General features: G+C 40.9%; 1 protein-coding gene across 2 annotated transcripts in view; it reads left to right on the plus strand.

The window, feature by feature from the left end:
• PRKCA (protein kinase C alpha) overlaps positions 1-24,026 on the plus strand; it is a 117,695-nt gene that overhangs the window by 83,236 nt on the left and 10,433 nt on the right. The window contains exons 6-14 of one of the 2 annotated variants that reach the window (XM_071816411.1): positions 2,560-2,716; positions 2,812-2,946; positions 3,693-3,789; positions 16,965-16,988; positions 19,492-19,635; positions 20,398-20,571; positions 21,468-21,559; positions 23,154-23,216; positions 23,409-23,547. In XM_071816411.1, coding sequence (XP_071672512.1) covers positions 2,560-2,716; positions 2,812-2,946; positions 3,693-3,789; positions 16,965-16,988; positions 19,492-19,635; positions 20,398-20,571; positions 21,468-21,559; positions 23,154-23,216; positions 23,409-23,547 — 1,025 coding nt within the window. The remainder of the gene's footprint in view (positions 1-2,559; positions 2,717-2,811; positions 2,947-3,692; positions 3,790-16,964; positions 16,989-19,491; positions 19,636-20,397; positions 20,572-21,467; positions 21,560-23,153; positions 23,217-23,408; positions 23,548-24,026) is intronic. The other variant, XM_065852241.2, reaches the window with a different exon arrangement.

Here is a 24,026-nt window from a genome sequence, read left to right on the forward strand (position 1 = left end):
CTTTCACACCGAGCATCTCCGCTTAAAAATTAAGCATAAAAGATCAACCTGAAGACGCCATGTTAAAATTAAGCAATTCTGTTCAAGTCATTTTAATGGAAAACTTGCTAGTGTGTGTTTCTGGAAAGTTGGAAGATGTAGAATGTGTAGAGACTTCTGCTGTTCCCTTATACCCGACTACAGTATAGAAATAAAAAATAAGAAGTTGATTTTGAATCTCGATGTTATCCCTCAGAATGATTTGAAGATCCCTTTCAGGGTGCTAAATTTTAGTATTGGATGTTTTTTCCTTTCGTGGGTTGAAAACAAGTGGTTTTCAGCTGACCACTGGGTGTGAAGACCCTCAAAGAGCAAACTTGGAGTCAATGAGAGTGGAGACCACTTCTCGGACCCAAAACTCATCTCCCTGATTGCAGAGATTGTGGGAACCTCCAGATGAAATGCTCTGCAACAAAGACGCGTCTTTCTGTTCTTTTAAAAGAGTGTATTATTTTCTAGTACAATTATTTGAGTAATATAGTTAGTGAATAGAATTACATTTTATTTTGAAATTTTAGCCCATAGGCATTCTCCATCTGTCATTTTAAAAACACAAATTTAAGATACGTAACTTAATCAGTATCAACTTTTGGTTCAAGTTAATGTGATTCCTTTCCAGCCATGATATAATTTCAATAATGAGTTTACATCAGGGTATCTGTTCTGCACGAGGGTTATCTTGACACTAGTGTGTTCCAAACAAGGAGCCTGCATTCCTGTTCTCTACCTTCTTTCTACAGCTATTTTGGATAGAAGGTGCCAGTTATATCTGCTATTTCTCTCTTCCAGCTTGTTCTACCACACCTAATACCAAATAAAATAGAGCAGATCACACTGTTTGATCACACTGTGTTTTCTGTGGCGGGGGCTGTTGCTTTCCCCCCAAAATTTTCCCTCTCCAGCTTGAATCAAATGACACAGCAGCTCAGCTATAGATCTCTTTGGTCTTATTGTCAATCCACCACAGCCCTGCCTGGGTTTCTAAAGGGAGAGCAAAGGGCGTTTAGGAGAGATGTACCTAACATTCTGTGATACTTCAGCTGGCTGACATGTCATTAGACGGTTGCATAAAACCTGTCCCCTTCTTATTCTATAAATAATGAGAGTAATTATGAAATATCTGTGTTGCTTTGATGCCTTTCAGCCTCCATGCTGGGAGGTAACAGGTTGAAATCCTGGGAAGGTCTATAATTTTTCTTTGCAATGTGAAAATGCCATTGAAATCCAGGGGAAAAGGAGGAGAGGGCCTTGAGCTGCTGATCCTGACAACATGGTTTGTGTGTTTTTTGCATTAGCTCCGATGGAGTTCTTAAGTGACTCTGAAGTTCAGATTTTTGTAGATGTTTTCCATCAAGAAATATTGGGTGACGTGAGGGTTGATCTTTCCTAAACTTCCTTTCACATTTCTGCAGTTGGGTAGATAAATTTAAAACCTCTTTTGATGCTGACACTGTGAAAGCAGAAGCTGAGGCACCATCAGCCCCGGAGAACTCCCCAGTGACTCACTGGACATCGCTGTCCTTCCTCCGTGCCCTGGGAACCACGTCACCCTCAGAGCTTCTTGCCATTTTCCTTCCAGGAACAATTCTAATCTTAAACTATGAACCTCACAAAGGAATTCCCGGATGAAAGCAGTCTTGTGTCCAAAACAAACCCAGCGGGTTATTGCTCCCAGTAGGTTTTGAGCTCTGAATTCCCCATCCCAGTGCGATCCCCGTGGCTCATCGCAGCACATCTGCTTTGGGTGGGTTGGGGTCTTGCAGCATCATGAACATGCACTTGTTCTGAGGTTCAGCAGGAGGTGATGGCTGAGTGCTGTTAGCGCAGAATGAGATCTTACGTGCCATATAAACGTTACACAGTCATTATGCGGGATCGGTAGCAACGTGATATAACAGCTCGCTTTGTCTTCTTTTGACATTGTAAAAATAGAAGCTATATCAAATTTTTTGTGAAGCTGAAGTTAAAATTGTCTTCTCGGCGCTTTTACTTTGGTTGCTGTCATGACATAATGCTTTCAGTGATTCCAGCTGACAGCTAACGAGCTGTGAATCCAAGGAAAGCTCAGTGTTAGGTGGCTTCCAAGGGTGGATTGTATCAAATAACCTGTCTTCTGGAATCTGTTGTCATCTGGCTGTTGCCCTTATAGTATTTGGCTGATTCTCCTGTAGTATTATAACCTAAGACTGATGACTAAATAAAAGCACAAAGAATGGCTATTTATAGCGATGGATTTGGACACTTAATCATTCCGTTACAGGGAAGGAGCTGCCTGGAAGGTGCACATTGTTTGTGGATTGCTCTTCTCTCCTGTCATTTCTCTCAACTGTTCGTATAAATATCACTAAGTGCAGCCTTAATTTAAAACAACTAATTTCTTCCATGCCAAGTCTGACAAGTGGGTTTCACATCTTATTTGTTTTATTTTTCAGCGTTTCGATAACTCCGGTCTGACATGTTATTGCTCTCTTACTGGTGATTTGTAATCCTATACAAATTATCTCTGTTTTATATTGACAGTGCGAGAAGCAAAAAACCTAATTCCTATGGATCCAAATGGACTTTCAGATCCTTATGTTAAACTGAAGCTCATCCCGGATCCTAAGAATGAAAGCAAACAAAAGACAAAAACCATCCGTTCCACTCTGAACCCAGACTGGAACGAGTCATTCACATTGTAAGTCTAATGGCTTTTGCTGGAGTATCTTTGTGCATATGGAATCATGTATTTCAGCTTTGCATTGAAAACCCTTCTATTTCTCTCCTTTCCAGCAAGTTAAAGCCTGCAGACAAAGATCGGCGGTTGTCCGTGGAGGTCTGGGACTGGGACCGAACAACCAGGAATGATTTCATGGGATCTCTTTCATTTGGGGTGTCAGAGCTTATGAAAATGCCAGCCAGCGGATGGTAAGAGTTTCTGAAAACACAGAGGGAGAGATTATCTCACAAAAAGATTAAAACTGGTATTTTTCTTCAATATAATCTAGCCTTTTTTGAGCTTTTCGCTGTATCTCATGCTATAAATTAACTGAAAATGCAGCCAGACCTGGAAACATAAGCTGTATATGACAAAGGAGGATAATAAAAGGAATGCTTTTCTCTTGTGGTGTTGGTGAAACTCCTGCTGGAGCCAGGAGCTGCCGCAAACTCAATTCTGTGTACATAGTCTTGTGATACACGTTTTATTTTTATCTCAAATACAATCTATTCATTACTAAGCGTATCACATTATATATAGCTCAGCAAATTCGAATTACCTGGGAACTGATTTTTTAAAATGCCATCTTATTACGTGCCAGGTTAGGGTTAGAACTCATCACATCTTCTCCAAAAGGACATCTCAGCAAAGAGAATTGTTTAGGGCTACAGAAGCACTGGAGATGAAGGTTCTTCAGCGTTTGTATCTCCCATCCTATCACAGGATGGGTGGGAAGAATTTCCTTGCCTATGAAACTGCATTGACAGATAGTCTGGGATTAAAGATCTTGTTTTAGGTTGAATATATGGTGTTTCTGAGTTTGCTTTAGATCTTTGAAAGCAATTCTTGACATACCTGTGATGTTGATACAAACCACACACACAAGTAAATCAGATTTTGAGGCTAAGGGGAATAAAGCTGTAAAGTCACCACTTTTTTCTCAAATGTTGCACAGGTACAAGCTGCTGAATCAAGAAGAAGGTGAATATTATAATGTTCCCATTCCAGATGCTGATGAAGATGGAAATGCAGAACTCCGGCAGAAGTTTGAGGTGAGGATTAAGCACACGTGGGTGTGACTATATATATATATATTGCATACATTTTACACTTTATTACGAAAATAAACCAAAAACACCTGCTAGCAGTTGAATATTAGAGCATTACTATTTCTGTTGCCTGTGGCAGCAGTGTGTACCTTTGGATTACTAGAAGATTGGACCAAATGGTTTAATCCAGTAGCGGTATCTATTTTTAACCGTTTAGTTTCTTTGCTATAACATTTATAAATTGGTATTTTAAAATATTCTGTGTCAAGTATGTGTGATAATTTCAGTGCCTTTTAATACTTACTGCAATATCTGCCACCTGTTATCTGATATCTGTGTTATTTGACAAATGAAGTTCTCCGGAACAACAGCATTTTCATACTTACAATGATTTGCACTAAATACCTTTCTTTTAAAGAAAATATTTACGGTGATAATTACTGATTCTTTGGAGCCTCATCAGAAATTGGTTGTCATCTGAAATTGTGGTGTCTTTAACGGGGGGATTGGAAGTTTTTAAAGATAAGAGGCGTTTACACAACATTTACAACTTTAATCTAGCTCTTTATCCAAAAAGTAATGAATGTACCTGTTGTGCATAAACACGCCTGTTCCTTTCAACCTCAAATGGCGATTTTTTATGTTCACCATCAGGCAGAATTCTACATTATTATTATTAAGGATGGGTTAACCCGAGAAAGTGAGGAAAATCGGCATATGTTCAACTTCCAAGAAAGAAAAAGAAAAGGTGCATCAGTTTCTTCTGAACACATTTGGATCAGCTCCCATACTTCTGTCTGCAGCATGAATTACGGTTTTTGTTACACGTTTGAGAAGTATTCGAATCTCCATTTCATTTTCCTTTCCTTACAGTTGTGATCTGACCAGTGTGATTTTATTTTGCTGCGCTAGGTCATTTTCTAGTCAAGATCATATTAACTGTTTACCCTCCCTAGAAAGAACAGCGTTAAGAGTAATTCTCTTCACCCCTTACGTGTCTCTGTGCCATATACAGAGTCTGGAATTGGGGGGATATGTGTATGTTGGTGATATAGGTATGGAAACCAACCTGTTTTTTCTCAGGACAGAGACAGCACAAAGTCACTAGAATTATCTTATTTTAAATGTCAGTTATTATATGCAGTATGTTCGCAAATTGGATTTGCAAGCTCTTAGTTTTGGGGTTTTAAAAAAATAACTTGGTGATGATACATGGGAATATATGGTAGCAAAACAAAATATGTAATTATAACTAGACCAAGACCCGTACAATGCACTATTACAGGGCAAAGGGATTTAGGGTCAGCCTCTCAAAGTTTATCATTGTGAGAAGATACAGAGGCAAGCAGCATCTTCCAAGTAACGTTCTTGCTTGGTTTCAAGGGGAGTTACTGTGATGGCTTGTGAAAATTAACAGCACAGATGTCTGAATGGTGGTATTTAACTTATTAGCTATTCTGGTATGGTACACAAGTGGTGCTGACTCTGATCATCTTTGACGTTATTTTTTGTATCATTTCTGTCTTGGCTTCCATAGTCGTTTTATTTTAGGTGCCCTATGCTAAGGAGCAAGCAGCACTGGGAAATATGCTGCTATTTGTGATTTAATGACATCACCTAAATAAATATTTCCACTGTTCCGAAATGAGCTTTGAAACCTTACAGGAAGAGGATTGCAGGTCAGGGGAGTGTATTTGCCAGAAAGATCAAGAATATAGATGGACCAAGGGGTCATACTGGGCTATCTGCTCATTTATCAGCTTTTGGAAAAGAGAACTTAAGAGTGCTCGCTAACCAAGTCCAGTTTGTGGTGCCAGCTCTACTTTTCAATATATGACAGTGTGATTGATATCCGAGCTACACTCATTTAATTTTGAGTACAAAATCACAGCAATTTCTACAAAAATATTGCATTACTAATATCAAATCCTTAAAATGAATAATGGTGGTAGTGAAGAGCGATACACCAACCTAAGCTGCACGAGAACAGAGAAACTTTAGGATGAGAACCTCATTGCTTAATATTAAGGAAGAATAAGGATATTTTTGGGTTATGAAAGATCAGAGAATGAGGAGATGTGAAATTTCTGAAAGCAGTTTCTAGTCTTAGGAAAAAAAGAAGTCCGACGTTCTTAAAAGTGACTTTGCCCTTTTGATTAAAGTTTAGAAAGCACTTGGGAGCTGCTTCCCAGTGAAATCAATGGGAGTTTTTAAAGTATCTGCCTGTGCCTGTAGTTCGACAGACGTCTTTAAGGTTTGGTCTCAAGTTCTCATTGATTTCAAGCTGTTTACACAAGCCCGTCACGTCTTTCTGGCTCCACTTTAACAACCCCGGCTTCATATTTAAATGTGGTGGTTAGTCATCTAAAATTTGGGCAAGAAGAATTGAGAAGGACGGTGGTTTCATGAATGGAATCACACAGTGACTTCGCTAATCAATTTTAGATTTTATCGTGAGGAGTTTTCTTTTTATATACTATGTATTATCTGTATGAAGTTGTCCGATATATAGAAATTGAGGTATATTATGCGTAGGTGCACTGCAGTGTTTTCTATGCAACGTTTAATCAATCTACGTATTTTCTGGATCTCACCTGTCACTAAAACTTACGAATTAATTATCTGCTCATTTAGCGGTGTGATCAAATCTGCCTTCAGTGATTTATAGATGATACATCATTATTAATACTTAGAGATAAAAATACCCTCCTGTAGGAAGTGGAGGCGGGATAAAATCTGTCACTGTTTTTCATCTGATTTTCACCTTGGGTTGTGATTTTTCTCTCCGGAATGGCATTATCTGTGGCCATCTCCAAAACAAAACTCCGCTCTCAACAGGCGTATTCAGGATAATTGTAGCTGCTCCATAATTGTCCATGCTGAGGTTGCCATGGGAACCCCCAATGGTCCCAGGTGGCTCCATGGACCCAAACGAGCAAATCTTTTAGCTGCAATATCTGCTATTTGTTATACACTTATTTTCTGGTTACAATATTTTGCTAGTCAAAAAGCAGAATATTGAAATAATGCAACCTTATTGTATTTTTCCTACCTGGCTATGATTGAGCAGTAGCATTTTTTTTGCCATTTAGGGCATTGTTCTGGTTTTTTATTTGGTGAAAAGAAATATGCAGATTCTAAAACTTCTGTTGTAGGAAGTTATTTCGGTTTTGTCAATGCCTGTTTCCTGTAATTTGCTGCTTAGTAAAGCACTTCTTGATACTTAAATATCACCTTAGGATAAAAATGGGATAATACTGGTTTAAAAGTAGGCTGGCTAATTATTCCGTCTGTCCCCCCCTTTCCCCATCACCATCATGGAAAATGTTATTAAAATAAAGCAGCTGTTACGGTCCATATCAATGCCTTTTTTTAATTAAAAAGAGAACAGAGTAGCTATAATCCTTACATGTGGATGCATTTACCGAGTACAAGGTATATTAAGCGATGGGAGCGAGTCACTACAGGCAGCTTTGCTAATTGAAGTCATCTAAGCAAGTTGTTACGAGGGAATAGGTTACTGCTCGTATAATCCTCATTTTAGGGCATCTGTGGGGGAGATACATAATGCTCCTCCTGGTACATCCTCTTTAAGATGTCAGACATTTGCTTTTGTTCTATTTTCTTTAAGTGTAGCTCTTTATGTAGGTTTCAGCAGAACTAAATCGTTCCCTTAGTTTCGGTGCTGTCCCCACCGAGGGGACCCGTGTGGGACCGTTCTGGTGGCACTGGGGAGGTGCCTCCTTGGGGACGTCCATCCCCATCTGCTGCCATGGCCACCGGCTTCCAACTGAGCTTGGTTAGAGATCGCAGCCGGTGCCAGCGGCTTTTCATGGCCGCTGGTTTTGTACCTTTTCATGTAACTGCGTGAGTAGCAATAAAATCACTCCACAATAAAACAATTGCTGATAAGTAAGTATAAGTAGCAAGTATAGTTGTTCTGATAAGTATTCTTTCTACAAAATAGTTACCAGTCAGGGTCAGGAAATGCAGGTACCATTTTAATCTGTTATACTACTTGGCGTTGTGGGCCAGATCCGTAAACCCGTGTAGCTGGGGGATCCGGTAGGAGAAGTGGCCGTACTGGTTTTGTGCTGCGTTTCCAGTCTCCCCTCGCTGGGATTGATGCAGGTACTGGGTAAACCATCCAGGAGCAGCTCTTATGTGTTATTGTCCACTTGCCCGATGGACTTTTAGCTGCCAAGAAGTGACGTCCCCCGGCTTTGTGGCATCCCTAGGTCTGTAGATGCTGGGGCTGGACACCCCGAGGCTGTTGTTTTGGCTCTTCTCAGGTTATCATCGTCACACGAGTTACTTAGACAGCTGCTTTGTGCCAGAGGAGTCGCTGATGAAGGCTGCACCCAAGCCAGACCTGTAGTTTCCTTTTGCAGACTAAACGGATCGAAACGTGAGGAGAGAGGAAACAGGGTAGATATTGTATCTAGGAATTGGAAGTGGTGACATTTTGGTGCACCTCAGTGCTTCTAAACATAGCTATTATTATGATGATCTTAAAGCAAATCTCCTTTCAAATGCCTTACCATTTAAAATAGAAGAACAGGACAATGTCGTGCTTGGCCATCAGGCTCGGCTGTAAATACCGAGAACCTCTCCAGCGATGGAGCTGTAGGTGTTTCTGATGGGCTACTAAACTCCCCCAATATGCAGGACAGCATTTAGTTTGACCCAACTTGAGTGTTAATCCTTGTGCAGACGCGATTTGATGAACTAGCAGCTTACCTCTGTATGTATATCCTTGCATGTAGAGCTGATGCTCACTGACACCACCAGGCCTCCCTCTGTGCGGTACGGCTGGTGTTAGATGGTATTTGAAAATGTCCACAGATTTCAAGGCACAATTAAAGCCTTCCAATGACTTCCAATCTTGTTATCCTCTAACACTAAAGAAACCTCCTTAGTTTATTTATCATTCCCTTTCTGAACATCAGTAAATCGCGTTTGTTTCACGGCTGGTACTGCATTAGATCTTCAACACTCCCTTTAGTTCTATTCGTTTTTAAAGCAGCTTCCAGCTGTTTTATTAGGAAGGACAGTACTTTCTGCGTTAAGCTGGCGTTTTTCCGATGTTTACAACAGTTTTAGGTCAAAAGGACATTTTCTTTCTTTCCTTTCATCAACAGCCAGGGCATCCCGGAGCAGTTTCAATTGTGAGCTGGAGGGTGGGTAAATGTGCTGAACGTGCTGCACTTGCACAGCTGGGCTGGTAGCACAAGGCTCCAGGGACTGTTCCAGTAGCTTAAGAACCCAATGAGTTTTCTAATTAAATATGATGCTTCCATTCAAAAAAAAACCAAAAAACCTGGAGAGGAGCTCATGATTTTGTTAAATTGTGAGTAAAGCTCTTCAGGTCTATGTAAATTCTTGTAATGTTTAGACATTTCTCTTAAGTCTCTGAAGGATGGCGATGTTTTTGCCCCAGAGCTGTTACGCTGCATTTACTTTATTCTTTTTTTTAATAAATAAAAGGTATGCTCTCTGCCATACCTGTATCTAACCAGTGCGCTTTCCCATTTTGAAGCAAGAGCTGTAACTTCAGGCAGTTCAGGGAAAAGAGAAATAAGGTTGCTGCTGCTTCCATTTGTAAAAGAAAAGATTAAATTGACTTTTCAGGAAGGAGACACCAAGCTATACTGAAACCATGACCAGCCAGAATATCACTGGCACATCAATCCACATTATGCATATAGAGATATAAAAAGAAGAGCTTCCTTTTTTTTGGCCGTGGCACTCATTCCTAATTTTAAATGGTGCAGATTTAATCATTAGAGAATAGTTTGCAGCACTATAGGGATGCTGTTAGATGACTCCATCTGTTCTATGCTATAGTTTGGCGTGGGGAATTCCCATATGCAGATATCTGGAGTTTCCCATCCTCTCACCGTATCTGAAAGTAGAGAACTTGAAGTTGCTTAAGCAGATGCCATCCATCTCTGGTTCTGATCAGCTTGTGATTTCTGTAGGGCTTTTCTCAGTCTGTGTGTTGTGATTTAAGGTGAAGAGTACGCGTAGAAAATAATATTGATAGCAGGGATTTCTGTATCCTTTATATAAAGGTTAAAGTTTTGTCTCAAAACAAGGCTGTCAGCAGTCTCCAGTGCTCGTAGTTGGTAAGAGCCCAGGCCGCATACATCTGTACATACATTCAGCTTGACGCACCGCAGCGGTGAACGACACGAGGAATGTTCATGCATGAAGCGTGTGCTGTTCAGAGCCCGTCCCACGGCGCAGGGCGGTTTTGTGACGTCCCCGTCGTTGTGCCGCGCTGCCCCCAGCCCTCGCCGTGACTTTCTGTACATGGCAGACGTGTCCATTTCCGTGTCCTCGCTGCGCTGTCGTTATTCATTTACTTCTGCTGCTCGTTGTTGTCGCTTTGCTCTGCCGGCCCTGTACTAACGGCGCAGTGTCTCCTTTCCTGTCTCTTCCAGGACTGTCATGTCAATCCCAGCTTCTTCAAGGTAGTTTTCTCCTTGGTGTTCTCCTGCACCTTCCTCTTCACCCAACCGCTTCTACCAATGTTTGAAGTTTATAAAATCTCGTTCTCACCATGTTTTAAGGATGCACTTGTTTTTTCTAAGGCTTCTAAGCATTTTCTAATGGAGAAAAATCAACCGAAGCATGAATCTTCCCTAATTTGTCACAAAGTCCTCCTTAGGTTAGAAGTGTACTCACCAAAAGGGGTCACCAGGCCTCAGGAGGTGCGGCGTGCCTTTCCTTTTGAAGGAATTAGTTAAATGGATGCCGCTTTCTTATGGAAAATGGTGCATCTTTAATTTGAAAGACACTCATGGAACTTTAAATAACTTCCACAGGTTAAATGATGCTCATGTTCACCGTATATTTAAATAGATAAATTTGCATACTATACCATGCATGTTTTATGATATAATATGCTACATATATTGCTATATGTTAGTTGGAGTATACTATATCATAAGAGATATTGCCCATATGCACAGGTGCTGTGATACCCGATTTACCAATTCACCTGTTTACTTCCCATTTTACGTCTCTCACACCTCACTGAATTATTGCCATAAAAGACACATACCAGCATTGAGAGCATACCCATGTCAACTTCTAATGTGCATGTATCTCTAACAAATGTTCTTGCTTTCTCAGGGCAAAGGTTACAGACACAAATCACACTTTCAGTCTCATACACTGGTTGAATTTAAGTTGAAATTTGAAGCTCTTGTGTTGTAAACTGTTGTAAGGCTCTAAGCCATTGTTATTGAAGCCGTTATCATCTTCCAGTACTATTTTTACAATTCGAGTTGACCTAGACGAGTTTACATCCTGTAGCTCAAAGCTTAAAATACTTAATTTAAAAATCAAGTTTTATTTGTGAAGAGTTGCTTGTATTATTAACGCGTGTTTTTACCCAATGTTTTAATACTCAACCAGAAAAAAACAAAGAAAAAGGCCATTTGTCGTTGCCAAATATTTCCTAACGCAGTCATGTAATCATTTGTCGTGTCAGTAACTTATTTTTTATTAACTTCGATTCTTTATCTGGTGTCTTTATCTCAGAAGAGCCTGTACAGAAGAGGACTACCCTTCCTCAATCCTTTACACCTCTTCTTATTTGAAAATAGAAGCCTGTGTTGGTTTAATTGATGAAACTTGTTTAATGCAGTGAAGTTCCAAGTTTCTCTGTTTAAAGGTGTTTCAAAGCAGAGCAGAAACTACCCTGAAAAACCCCATCTGGGATAAAGATGAAGTTATATCTGACACAATTTTGTCACTTTGTTGTAAAATCCAGACCCTGAAGTGCACTGATAGAAACTGAGTTAAATCCTTGGATGGTTTGTGTTTCCATCATAGGAGTTGCAGCCAAAAAAAGAGCGGAACGGTTTCCTGCAGCTGCTGCTGCTTGGGCAAAACTCAGACGCATTCCTTGTGAATTATAAATGTGAATTCCAGCAAAGAAAGTTGGCCCTCTGTTCTGATGTGGAGACAACGCTCAAAAATTCCATGTATTTCATGGAGAAAAAATGCTTCCCTATTTATTGTCTTGTCTTTGCTCTCTAAATGATTGCAGCAAGTTTGCATCACTAAGCTGAGCTCAGAGCATCACCGCACGCCGTGTTCCCTGAGCCCATCACCCCTGGCGATCGCATATCACACAGAATCCCAGAATGTCAGGGGTTGAAGGGCCCTGGAAAGCTCATCCAGTGCAATCCCCCCATGGAGCAGGAACACCCAGCTGAGGTTCCACAGGAAGGTGTCCAGGCGGGTTTGAATGTCTGCAGAGAAGGAGACTCCACAACCTCCCTGGGCAGCCTGGGCCAGGCTCTGACACCCTCACCAGGAACAAGTTTCTTCTCAAATTTAAGTGGAACCTCTTGTGTTCCAGTTTGGACCCATTACCCCTTGTCCTGTCACTGGTTGTCACCGAGAAGAGCCTGGCTCCATCCTCCTGACACTCACCCTTTAGATATCTGTAAACATTAATCTTGGAAATAATGTTGTAAATAATCAGTTTATGTGATGCTGCTGGGGAGGTTTCTGGCCCCAGGTTTCCAGGGTTGGGATTGAAGGGGACAGCAGGAGCCGATGGAGAAGACAGGCTGTGTTCCTGAGGGTATCGTGACCCTTCAGAGCTAGAAAGCAGCAGAATGTACAAAAATGATTTTATAATATCATAGCAAATTTGAGAACCTGTGAGCAAAGTCAAACAGCGTGAATACTTGTTTGGAGAGTTACCAGATACTGGGACGGATCACACATTTATGCTGCGTTTGTTCCCTTAGCAAAGTATACATTTAAATACATCATTTTCACACCATCATGCAGAAAATACCCTCATCTTTGTGTGTCTGTGTGTGTGTTTAATAATTACGTAGCACGTTAAGACCCAGATGCAGAATGCCAAGGATTTGTAGCTTTTCTTGGCCGTTGTGTTTGATCGCAGGGATTTACACTTTGATCAGGTAGAACTGAACTCTTTAAAGATTATTTTAGAGCAGAATTTTTTTTGTCCATATTGAAATGTTTTATGCTTAAAAGTAATTTCTATACCTTAGGAGGTTTTATTATTGAAAATCAGTAGTAATTTGCGTAATTAAAAATGAAGGAGCATATATAAAAGCAGTGCTTTTCTTTGACACTTAGGGATTTGCAGTTCTGCCATTGTGTGTATTTCAGGGGTTTTTTATTACCACTGTCACAGGATATTTTTGCAAAGATTCTTGAATATTATTCCTAGGCAGGCTCTTTAATTACATTTCATCTGCTCAGACACTGCGCTGTTGCAGGGTTTGGCAATAAAGGCAGAAAACAAAGTAGACTCAGGTGGCCGCAGGATTATTAAACAGATTAAACATGTTGACAGTGCCAAACGGGGAACCCTTCCCGCTCTCGATTGTGCTGCTCACAGCCAGACAGTTGTCCAGGGCAATCATCCCCAGAACTCCTGTGTTAGGATAGATATTAATATATCCCTTTTCAAGTTATTATCATTCACAGTCATTTGGCTTCATTGTGTACATTTTCTAGGGGATGCGGTTACCTTCATCTTGTGCCTCGCAAATTTCATTTGAAGATTTTTTAGAAATCATGTATTCAAGTGCTTCATACAGTTCTAACTTCTCTACAGCAAGACGAAACAGTAAAAAAAAAAACAATTAAGAAAATTAAGGAATGTGATTATAACATCCCCACCCCCCAAAAGAAGCAACTCTGTTGAGATGCTGTACGGTATATGAAACTCTTGTATTGACCTTTTGGGTTCTCTCACTACCTTGATGCTAAGTAAACATCCAATGAACGTGATGTTGAACTTGAGAAGATGATTTCTCCTCGGAGTGAGGAGCCACAAGGGGTCAGTGCAGAACACGGAATGGCTCCCGAGGCGGAAAGAGATGAAATGACACATATCGTTTGCATCTGTATATTTAAAAATATACAAACCTGTTAAATTAAACTGCAATTTTGATAAAATTCATTACAGCGTTTTTTCATACAGCCCTTTATTCAAGATTTTTAGCTGGCATTGATGATAAAAGAATTATCTCATCAATGTTGTGAGCCTGCGAGGCGTTACAAGAGGCCTGGGTTCCAAATGCACAGCTCAGACTGGGGTCGGGCAACATAACTCGGGTTTGCTAACCGTCTAGGATTCTTTTTGGGACACACTGCTTTCTCTTCTTTAATTTGTGACCCAGATTAATTCACGTAGGTCGTGATGTCATCGTTCCTATGTGATGAGCGAAGCGGCGCGGTGTGTGGGCGGCTTCAGGAGTGGGTTCCCGAGTGGGTTCCCTGTGTGCTTTCTGCAAAAAGGCATTTTGAATCCTTTTCAGGCAAATCCTTTAGCTAAATTTACTATTACTAGACAAAAGGCTAAATATGACACTAATTTAAGGGGTGGAGGAGAGGAAATGAGGGGAAAACTAAGGAGATAAAATAGTCCATATTTAACTCCCAGGTAGGGTTTTATCACCCTTATCTTGTTATAAAACATCCTATTTCTCTTTGTGCCTTTTTATTAGCAATGGGAATAGGATTTTTTTCCTAGCTATTTTAATAACTATTTTAGCGAAGTAAAATCACATTTTACTTCATTTTTATATATTGCATGTTTTACTAATTACCTTGTAGCTCACCGTAGTGGCGTCACCATCAGGAAAATAAATCTGAGTGCAGATTTCGGATTATTTGCAGACTTTCAGTGTTGCCCTTGCTGCAAAGAGGCTTTGCTAGAATGCGGTTTCACAAGTCCTTGGTGTCCACGGTGCCTGTCCCTGTACCCGGGTGTCTGGCTGCTTTGCCATGTCTCCTGTAGGCACCTTCAGTCTGCTGCTTTCTGTATGGATAAATATGTGTGGATACGTTCATTAGTGCAATGCATTTCTGTGGTTTAGTTCATTAATTATTTGTTCTTGAGAGGAGCAAACAAGAATGAGAGTGCACAGTAAGAATGGGTTGCCTTCTCTTTGTTCAGCCAAGGTCAGAAGCACAAGAGCTGTGTCTTTTATTCTGTTTCACAGGAAATTTAATGCGAAAGTGTCTCCCCAGATTGCTCAGCACGTGTTTTGTAGGGAAACAGGTAAAATGGCCAAGGACGTTCCTTCTCTCCTCTGACCAGGAGCAGCACGAGCTCAGGTGGGACCAAGAGGTGACGCTGGTGCTGTCCCCAAATCATCCACAGCCCAGGCTCGAACTTTCTCTTTGCTGTGTTGTTTCCATGACTACAAAACTCTCAGCTAATGAATTATGAGCTTGCATTAGGTTATGATATTAAGCTTAAAACTCAGTCTGGTGGAGTATTAGGTGTTGCTGGAGCTTAGAAATGGACTCTTCTCATTTCAGATTCTCAGCATCCTAACAATGAAGTTGTATGAACTAGGAAATTGATAGCCCTTCATAGCATCTATAATTGCATGGAATTGGAAACGCAATAATGTAAGGAACAAGCTGCCACGATGATGGAGAACATTTCAGCACATGGGAGGTTGTTACCTCCAGATTTTGACTTGGAATTTCTTCGATTTATTTACTTTATTAAAGGCTTGCTAATGGCTCGACCTGTTGATCAGAGTCCCCACTGAGCTTTCATGACTGGAAACCTGCATAGGCTTTTCGTCCTTCCTCGAGACTCGGCTGAGTTATTTCAGTTGCTCCTTTTTGCATCCTTAGTGTGAGTTTTGTCTGTCCTGCCAGTGACATCTACGGTTTGTCAGCTGTGGCTCTGGGTTAACTTCAGAATTAGGAACAGACACATTAAGAACAAGGCAGGTTAGCGTGAGGTGGCTTGTTCCACCGCCTGGTGACATTTGAAGAGCACGTTGGGGTCTAGCAGAGAGCTGGTGAGAAGCTGTTGTGGTGTGAGCAGCAGGGATTTTGTTAGTTAGATATTTGCAGAGGGATCGAATCGTGGCAAGAGGACGTTCCTGCTCCATGGACCTCAAGAGAGTCTTGGGATCCAAGATAAAGCCTGTTCAGTCAGTCCTTGGACTGCTGGCCCTCGTGCAATCTGAACTGTGGGGTTTTGCACTGCGGACTGAAGCAAGCGCTGCTGTGTTCATCATTCACTCGATTAATGTCACTGCATGGTTGGGACCTGGGGAGGGGATGCTGGTGGGTGATGGGGAGCGGAGCTGTGGGTCTGGAGGGGGACAGAGCTCTCGGTGGAACCAGTAATGGGTGAAACATGGAGCTAACCCTGTGTTCCCCAGCGGAGCGTGTGCTGCGGGGTATATACCTCCCCACGTGCGCTGGGAATTCAGCCTTGTTGTTAAATATTTTTCCATTTATCAGGTTCTCCTGTTGAAAACGCGTTCCCAGCAGATCAACCCGCTGGGCGGCTGAGCTTGCTGAGAGCAAGTTGCCTTGACAACACAGAAATGCATCCTCTACTGAACCGCACATCACGGGGCCTTTTTTTGGCTTGAATACTTATTCCTGGGCAAGGATGGGGGTCCTGCCCTCTGTGCTCAGAGCTGGCAGCAAGTTTGGGTGGTTTTGGAACCCACGATTCGTTTTCCCTCCGGGAACACCCGATGTGCTGAGGTGAATGCTGCAAACAGCAGCGGAGGAGAATTAAGGAAAATGAGCAATACAAGTTGTTAAAGCACCAACATAACGACCTAAAGAGACTGCGGGTAGGAATGTGAATTGTGTAGATTTTTTTTTTTTTTTATTCTTTGCAAATTTTATTTATTGGCTGGTGGGAAAAACGACCAATTCGGTCTTTTCGCTCTATAATTCTGAAATTTCTGAACTATAGTTAATACCTAGAAGGCAGAAACACCGATGTTCAGATTTATTGTTTTGTCCTATTAGATTGTTTTCACAGGAAAAAAAAAGAAACAACAGAAAGTTTTGAAGACTCAATAAGAACATTTGCAGTGATGGAAAATTGAGTTCAGTGATGGATTACCATACACTAATCGCTTATTTTTCTTCTTTGCCGCACGCATATCATTAGGTTTTGGAGAATGCTCTCTTTCTTTGTATCTAATTAAAATAACAATTGTTACACTTAGATTGAAAATAAATTGAAATCATTTTTACCGTAAGACCTGAGATATCTCTTCCAAAAAGCACCACATTCCAAGGAGTCTCCAGTGTAACGCGCTGCAGTTTCTGTAAGACTCTATGGACAAGTGCGTTTGGGCTGAATAACCAAAACGCGTCTCACCTGTTGGTTTCAGGGTAAAAGAACTGGCCGAGATAAGGTGCGTCCAAACCAGAGGCAGTAAGGCGATGTGCATGTCTTGGTTTCTTCTCACATTAACTTTTCTGCTGCCAGCGCAGACTAATTTATCCTTAACATAACTGTTTGCCGGGTTTGCTTGCTGCAAGCTGGCTTTGTTGTAACAATGTCGTGTTTTTATCGAAGGTATTAAGCGAAGCAGTCTGAATGTAGATCGAAAATGAACGCAGCGCCCACCTGACCGAATGGAGAAAAGGGAATTATCAAATTGAGAGCGATGTCTATTGAAGCGGATGAAAGAGGGAAGCAGAGCAGCACGGCTCTGTAGCTCACTGAATCCGAGCGGCGCAGAGGCCTTGGCTGGCTTCTCTAATATTATTTTAAGGTGCCGCCTGCAGATCCTGACAGTTTTGTCTCAAGTTTGATCGAGCGAGCGCGGTGCCTTCAGCACTGGGACCTGCCGGTGGATCTGCGGCTCGTTTGGGGGTTTTTTGCTGTAAAAAGTGCTGTTCAGCTCGAGTCTGGGATGGCAGCGCTGCAGAAAGTGCTCCCTGCCCAAACCGGGGTTCAGACCCGAAGAAACAAACTGACTCGAACACAAGCTGATTTGTGACTTCAAATAGACTGCTGACAACCTACCCAGTGGGTTTGAAATACCAGAAATAAAGCCAGGATTTTCCACTCAGTGCCTGATTTGGATCTCCCTTCCTTGGTGAAAAGGCGGATGTTGAAATCTCTTCTTGTAGCACAAGAGATCCCACGTGTGGAGGAATCTCAAAGACACGGCCAGCGAAGCTGTTCCTTAAAACCATTTCTTCATCTTGTACAAATAAAGGTTTTTAGAATAACCTTTTTACTTCTTTGGCTTATGGCTCGGTCTTCCATTGTGGTCTTTAAAAGGAGCTTTGTGCCAGACCAAAGCTCCATCGCAGACACTGGATGTGTCCCAGCCGGGGCTGCTCAGGGACCATCTTCCCTTTGCACAATCAGGGACTTAGGCTGGTGCCCAGGACCGGCTTTTCCTAAACCTTCGCACAACGCATGGTCCAGATGAGCCTCTCCAAGCGCTGCTTTCATGCCCGCAAGTACTGGTAGTGGTGGAAGAAATTCCACGGTTTAAGCTGTATTACAATTTAAAAATAATGATTTTTTTTAAAGAAATCAGAGCTGACAAAATTCCTATCCCTGCATCAGGGTGGAAACCTTCTGCATGTATTAAACTGCAGGAAGAGTCATCCAATCTGAATGTGCTTTTCAAGTGACGTGGTTATTTTATCAGAGGTTTACTCAGCATTACAACCTGTGCTCGTACAGGGCCGGAGTCTGTGAATCAACACATCCCTTTTAATCTTACATTTTAAACATGTCTGGAGAGAGGAAAAGTTTGCGTTGTCCGGTTTCCAGCAAGGCTGCCAAACGTATATGCCAGGCCGGGCTTGTAAGGCGATTGATTGTGTGGCTTTGAATGAACTTTAAACGCTGTAATTTTATCTGCAAAACAGTGATAATATGTAAATACTGTCCATTTGTGGTGCAGTGAGAAGATTAGTTATTGTTAAATGTCAAGCATATGTCAATGGCATGAAGTAAATTAACCATAGAGAGGTTATTCACCAGAAAAACACATTAGGTAAATGAGGGAAAGCACTTAAATCCCAAAGTATCATTAAACCCTCTTGGCTTTGCTTCTGCTGGTGTATGGGATTATTTTGAGCAAAAGAGGGATGTTAGATTGTAGCCCGCATTATCTTTCGGTGAGTCTTACTTTTTTCTATTAAATTAGAGATTTGAAATGCAATATTTGAGCAATTCTGTGGTGCGTGGTGTGAAATACTGAGACTGTTGCAACCTTCTGCAAACCAGCCCGTCTTGCCAAGGCAGAGCCCTTGTATGTGATATTTCCAGATCAACACTTGATGGAAAATCAAAGTTGATTGTGTCGCTAGTTTGCAAGTGGCCTTGTTCATTTGCATTAATTCTCATGTGTTGTGGTGGTTTTTCTGGTGTGGGTTATTTTTCTTAATGCATGTCAGAGATTTACGAACTCTTGCTATGAAATGCCTTTAAGAATTCAGTTTTAAAAGAGAATGTATTGAAGAGACTGTTGATATCCTAAAACACCCTGGGTAGTTTATAGCATGATATTTTTGAAAAGCATTTATTGTATTTCGAAACAAAAACAGGAGATAAGCCTGCTTTTGGCATGGAAATAAGTGATTTTTTGTTGTTGTTGCTTTGGCTTTGTTTTTTGCTTTGGTTTTGCTCTTCTAACCAGATATCTGCTTTCATCTGGTTATACCTGAACACAGTTTCCCACTTTAATTCGCTCAATGATGTCAAAAGCGTTGTTGGAACGAGTCTTTGGAGTTGTGTCTGTGCAGATGTTGTTGCGCAGCCTCTCTCCTGGGAATGCCGCCTCACATCTGGTCGCCTCCAGTCCTGACCGTCACCCATCCGGCCGAGAAAACGGGCTCCTCTTCTTACTTTCCTGTTTTTGTGTGTGTATGTGTGTGTGTGTTCTTCAGAAAGCCAAACTTGGGCCAGCTGGTAACAAAGTCATTACTCCAACAGAAGACAAGAGCTCAAGCGTGCCGTCCAACAACCTGGACAGGGTGAAGCTGACAGATTTCAACTTTCTCATGGTTCTTGGAAAGGGGAGCTTCGGAAAGGTAGGGATTCTGCGTTACTGTTCCCCTCGCACTCTTTATTCTTCTATTTTTTTATTGAGGAAGAATGGATGAAGAATTCTCTAAGGAGCAAAAGGATGTGCATTTTCAAGGGAGGCTTTCTTAACATGGAATAGGATGGTTCCCTAAGGACGAGAAGGCTTCAGTCATGATTGGACGGTTTGCTTGAAAACAAAACTAACGAAACAAACCAAAAAGCTCAGGTTGTTGGGCAGGATGTAAGAAACAGTTGCTGACTTCCAGATTCCCCACTTCTCAGCCATTTCAAGGAAATTAAGGCTACTTTTCTGGCTTTACAACCGGGTCACTCTGTCGGTTCTGTAAGTCACCAACATTGATAAGGCTGTTATGGGGAAAAAACAGGAATAGTGTGTGTATATATATATATGTATGAAATCTGTTAGCTGAAAGAAAGGACTGCTATTTTTCTGTCTGTTTGAACAACCACTTATATGATAAAGTGCCCTTTACTGAAGAAACCATATGGGACTTAACATTTTCTCAGCCTGTTGGCAATGTGCCTGTGATTAACCAGCGGGTTTCGGCACAGGCTTTGTCTGAAACGACTGGTGCAGCTCTTTGCAACGAGTGAGTAATACTGATATTTTTGGGGTTTTGATCGAGTTAGTCTAGACCAATAAAAGGGAAGGCGGGATTGCCAGCTATACAATCATCAGGTAGATAAGTCACCTTCTCTCCTTGGCCATGGTGAGGGTTTTCACCCGGTGGTTTCTGTTTGTGCAGGTGATGCTGGCAGATAGGAAGGGGACAGAGGAGCTCTATGCAATCAAAATACTGAAAAAAGACGTGGTGATTCAGGACGACGATGTCGAATGTACCATGGTGGAAAAACGAGTCCTGGCGTTGCAAGATAAACCACCGTTCCTGACACAGCTTCACTCTTGTTTCCAGACAGTTGTACGTGAGCTGCGTCTTTCTCGTCAACCCTCATGTTTTGCGTACTATGTGATCATGGATTTTGTCAGTCCAGTAGCATTTATTATCATCCAACCTATATATCATAGTTTCTGCACGTAGAAAATGGCCAAGAGATACTGAGTGCAATTATCCTTTGTATTTCAAATATTAAACCTAGGTTTCAGTTGGCTGTAAACTGGGCGGTCATACCTACTGTTTTAAGTCTTATTGTCTGAAAGTCACTGAGTGGGAAAATATTACTTAAGTGCACTCAAATGTTTTATGGTCGTGCTTGATTAGAGGTACCTGGATACGGCCTTTAAAAGTCCTCAGTGTCCAAGAAAAATCTCCCGCCCAAATACCTTATCACCATCTTCCTCTGGCTGAAATACGCACCTACAAGCAATTAATTTAGTGTCACTTGTAAAGTTTCCAGATATTTTTGTAAACAGTACAACTACTTTTCTTCTTGCCTCTTTTTAATAATCAAAATAATATCTCCCATCTTCCAAAGGAAAATGTATTAGGGAGGATTAGAAGTATCTTCAAAGCAAGAATTTCCAACCATCTTTAATTTCTTTTTTCTACATGGACTTTTAGAGAGAGATTTTCCAGACAGAACTGTATGTGAATAATTATGGGAACCATTGTAGACAAATAATAAATAAAACCACTTCACTAAAACTGGCCGGTCTGGACAGATCTCATCAGTCACTTACTCCTGCAGGTTTTACAGAACATTCCATTTCCTCATCTATCCGTTTTGCCAGAATGTGCAACCAGGCCTGATAATCTTAAAAACTTTATAATAACATGCTAGTGACTCTTTTGCTGATCAGTGCGTATCTAATATTTTCTCTAATGTGTTCATGTGCATCTTTAATACTTTATCCTAGGACCGTCTCTATTTTGTTATGGAGTATGTGAATGGGGGTGATCTCATGTATCACATTCAGCAAGTAGGAAAATTTAAGGAGCCACAAGCAGTGTGAGTGTTCACGTTTATATATTTAAATCATGTCATCACCTTAATTTTACCCTGTAAGAAGCTTAGGTTTCTTCTTCTTCCCAGATTCAGTGTGAAATCTAAGCTGACCTTTTTTTACTGTGCTCTAAGGCCAAAAAGCTGAAGGTTATGCTAACAAATGTTGTTTGCACACACGGACCAAAGGTAGCTGTGCCTTTGTATTCAAAACTACAGCAAGAACAAAGGCATGCAATGCCTACTTTAAAAGTGACAAGAATTTAAACTAGGCAACAGGAAATTAAAGACGTTACTTGGTATTCTGGTGTTGGTTTTAAAAGCGAACATAAAAAAGTGAGTAGAACATTTCAGTCTGAATTAGTATTATAAGGAAAGGCAATACAAACAGACTGAGCGTGGCAATATAAATGATAGTATACACAAGATAAATTCAATGTGTAGCTTATAAGAAGTTCTGTGATGCTACTTTTTTGTAGGAGTTTCATTAGTGGTGAGTTAATAAATGGTTAGAAGTTGTTTATTACATGATCCCTTTTAGGTAATTGTTTATCTGGCATATCAGGAAGCTACCGATAATGATCTGTAGCATATTAAAATGTAAATAGGTCCATCAATACCACTTTAGTCATGCTTACATCATCTCATCATCAATTATTAGTGTTCCGTAAATCATTTACCAACGAAACTTTAAAATCGACTATGACCAACTGTTTTAAGAATCCAGCTAAAATAATTTCTCGTTTTGACTTAAGTAATCAGGGCTTGTTTAAATGAAAGGCCTTCTTAATGTAAGTATTGGAGATATGGACCAAAGTTTCGACAACTCTCTAAATAAAAACGGGATGGTGTCGGATCGTCCTTGACTCCCAGCTCAAGTCACTTGCCAACACCCGTTGCAATTTAGGGTGCGTTGTGACAGCTCACGCCTGTGGAGCATCTTCCAGCACAGGCGTTCGCAAACACCTCTGAGAAGTGTTTCAGAACTACCCTCAAAATTAATCTCATCTTTAAATTATCCTCCTGCATATCATTTGCATAGTTCCACAGCAACTGCCTTCAAACATCCATCAATGTTATATATTCTTTAACCACATTCAGCAATTACATTTTATATGGTAATCATTTAAATTAGGTTTATGTAATTAATCCATTAACAGCCTGTATAAAGGAATACTATTTCTGCAAATTGTTTCGTGCCGTGTGAATTGCAGCGTAAATTGAGCGTTGATACGTGATTAGAGAGTGACCTTTGCAGGCAGTCAGGCCTGCAGTGAAATGCTGTGAAATGCTGTGCTCCAGTGAAATGCTGCGCTCCAGCAGCATCGTTCGTGTGGTCCTGGGGGACATTTTCAGTTTCTAAAAAAATTCTGCATTATTTTACCATCAAATACTTGAAAATGTCTGTCAAAGTCGAATTGAAATAAAGGTGTCAGCTGCCTGTAATATATATTTTTATACTTCAATATATATATACAAACTATGCATTATATCCTTTATATGCTGTAATATTATCATGCTTTACCATGATGCATTTCTAAAAGGTTTTGTCAGAAGGGAATCATGAGGCAATAAGGAATCACTGGTTTTTTTCATACAGATTCTATGCAGCGGAGATCTCTATTGGGTTATTCTTTCTCCATAACAAAGGGATCGTTTATAGGTGAGTAGAATCTCACGTAAGTAATTCCTGAACTATATTAAAACCCACAGAAGGTCCCTCATACACTGTGTGTGCACCCCTGCCCCCTCCGCCCCCCAAATTCCTACGCGTGTTCCTCACCCAGACTCAAGTGGGTAAATTGGCCATGGTTGATCCTAAATGTTAACATTAAATCGCTGTGATTCCTCGTAGAGATCTGAAATTAGATAATGTGATGTTGGATTCAGAAGGACACATTAAAATTGCCGACTTTGGAATGTGCAAAGAACATATGTTGAACGGCGTCACAACCAGGACCTTCTGTGGCACTCCGGACTACATTGCACCAGAGGTAAATATTGGCCATTTCAAGAACCTTTTAGCCTCTCAAATGCAAATTGTCCCGATATACATTTTACACCACTGAGCTGTAACCCTGGATTGTACCATGGATGCTACCACTTATACTCCTGCAGCTGTATTGAATAACTTTGTGAATTAATACAATATTATCAATAAGGCTTCACCATTTTTAAAAAACACCTAGTTGATTGAAAACCTAACTTGACAAGATCAGCGCTTCAGGTTTTGTTCACACTAGCAAAAAGCTAAAAAAGTGCGATCACGACGTTGTGATTTTGAATTTGTAACCTGGAGATGTTGTTATATTGAACTTTGTGCTTTGATTTTTGAAGTCATAGAGGCTCCATGGTTGTTGCCGAAGTCAACAAACATTTTACTGGGAGCAAACGTAGCTTCTTTAATGGATTTCTCCACGGGTTCACGCAGCTGCCAAAATACATATATTTAAAGGATTATTTGCCATTTTGA

This window comes from Patagioenas fasciata, chromosome 18, assembly GCF_037038585.1.
Source record: "Patagioenas fasciata isolate bPatFas1 chromosome 18, bPatFas1.hap1, whole genome shotgun sequence".
NCBI classification, from domain to species: Eukaryota; Metazoa; Chordata; class Aves; order Columbiformes; family Columbidae; genus Patagioenas; species Patagioenas fasciata.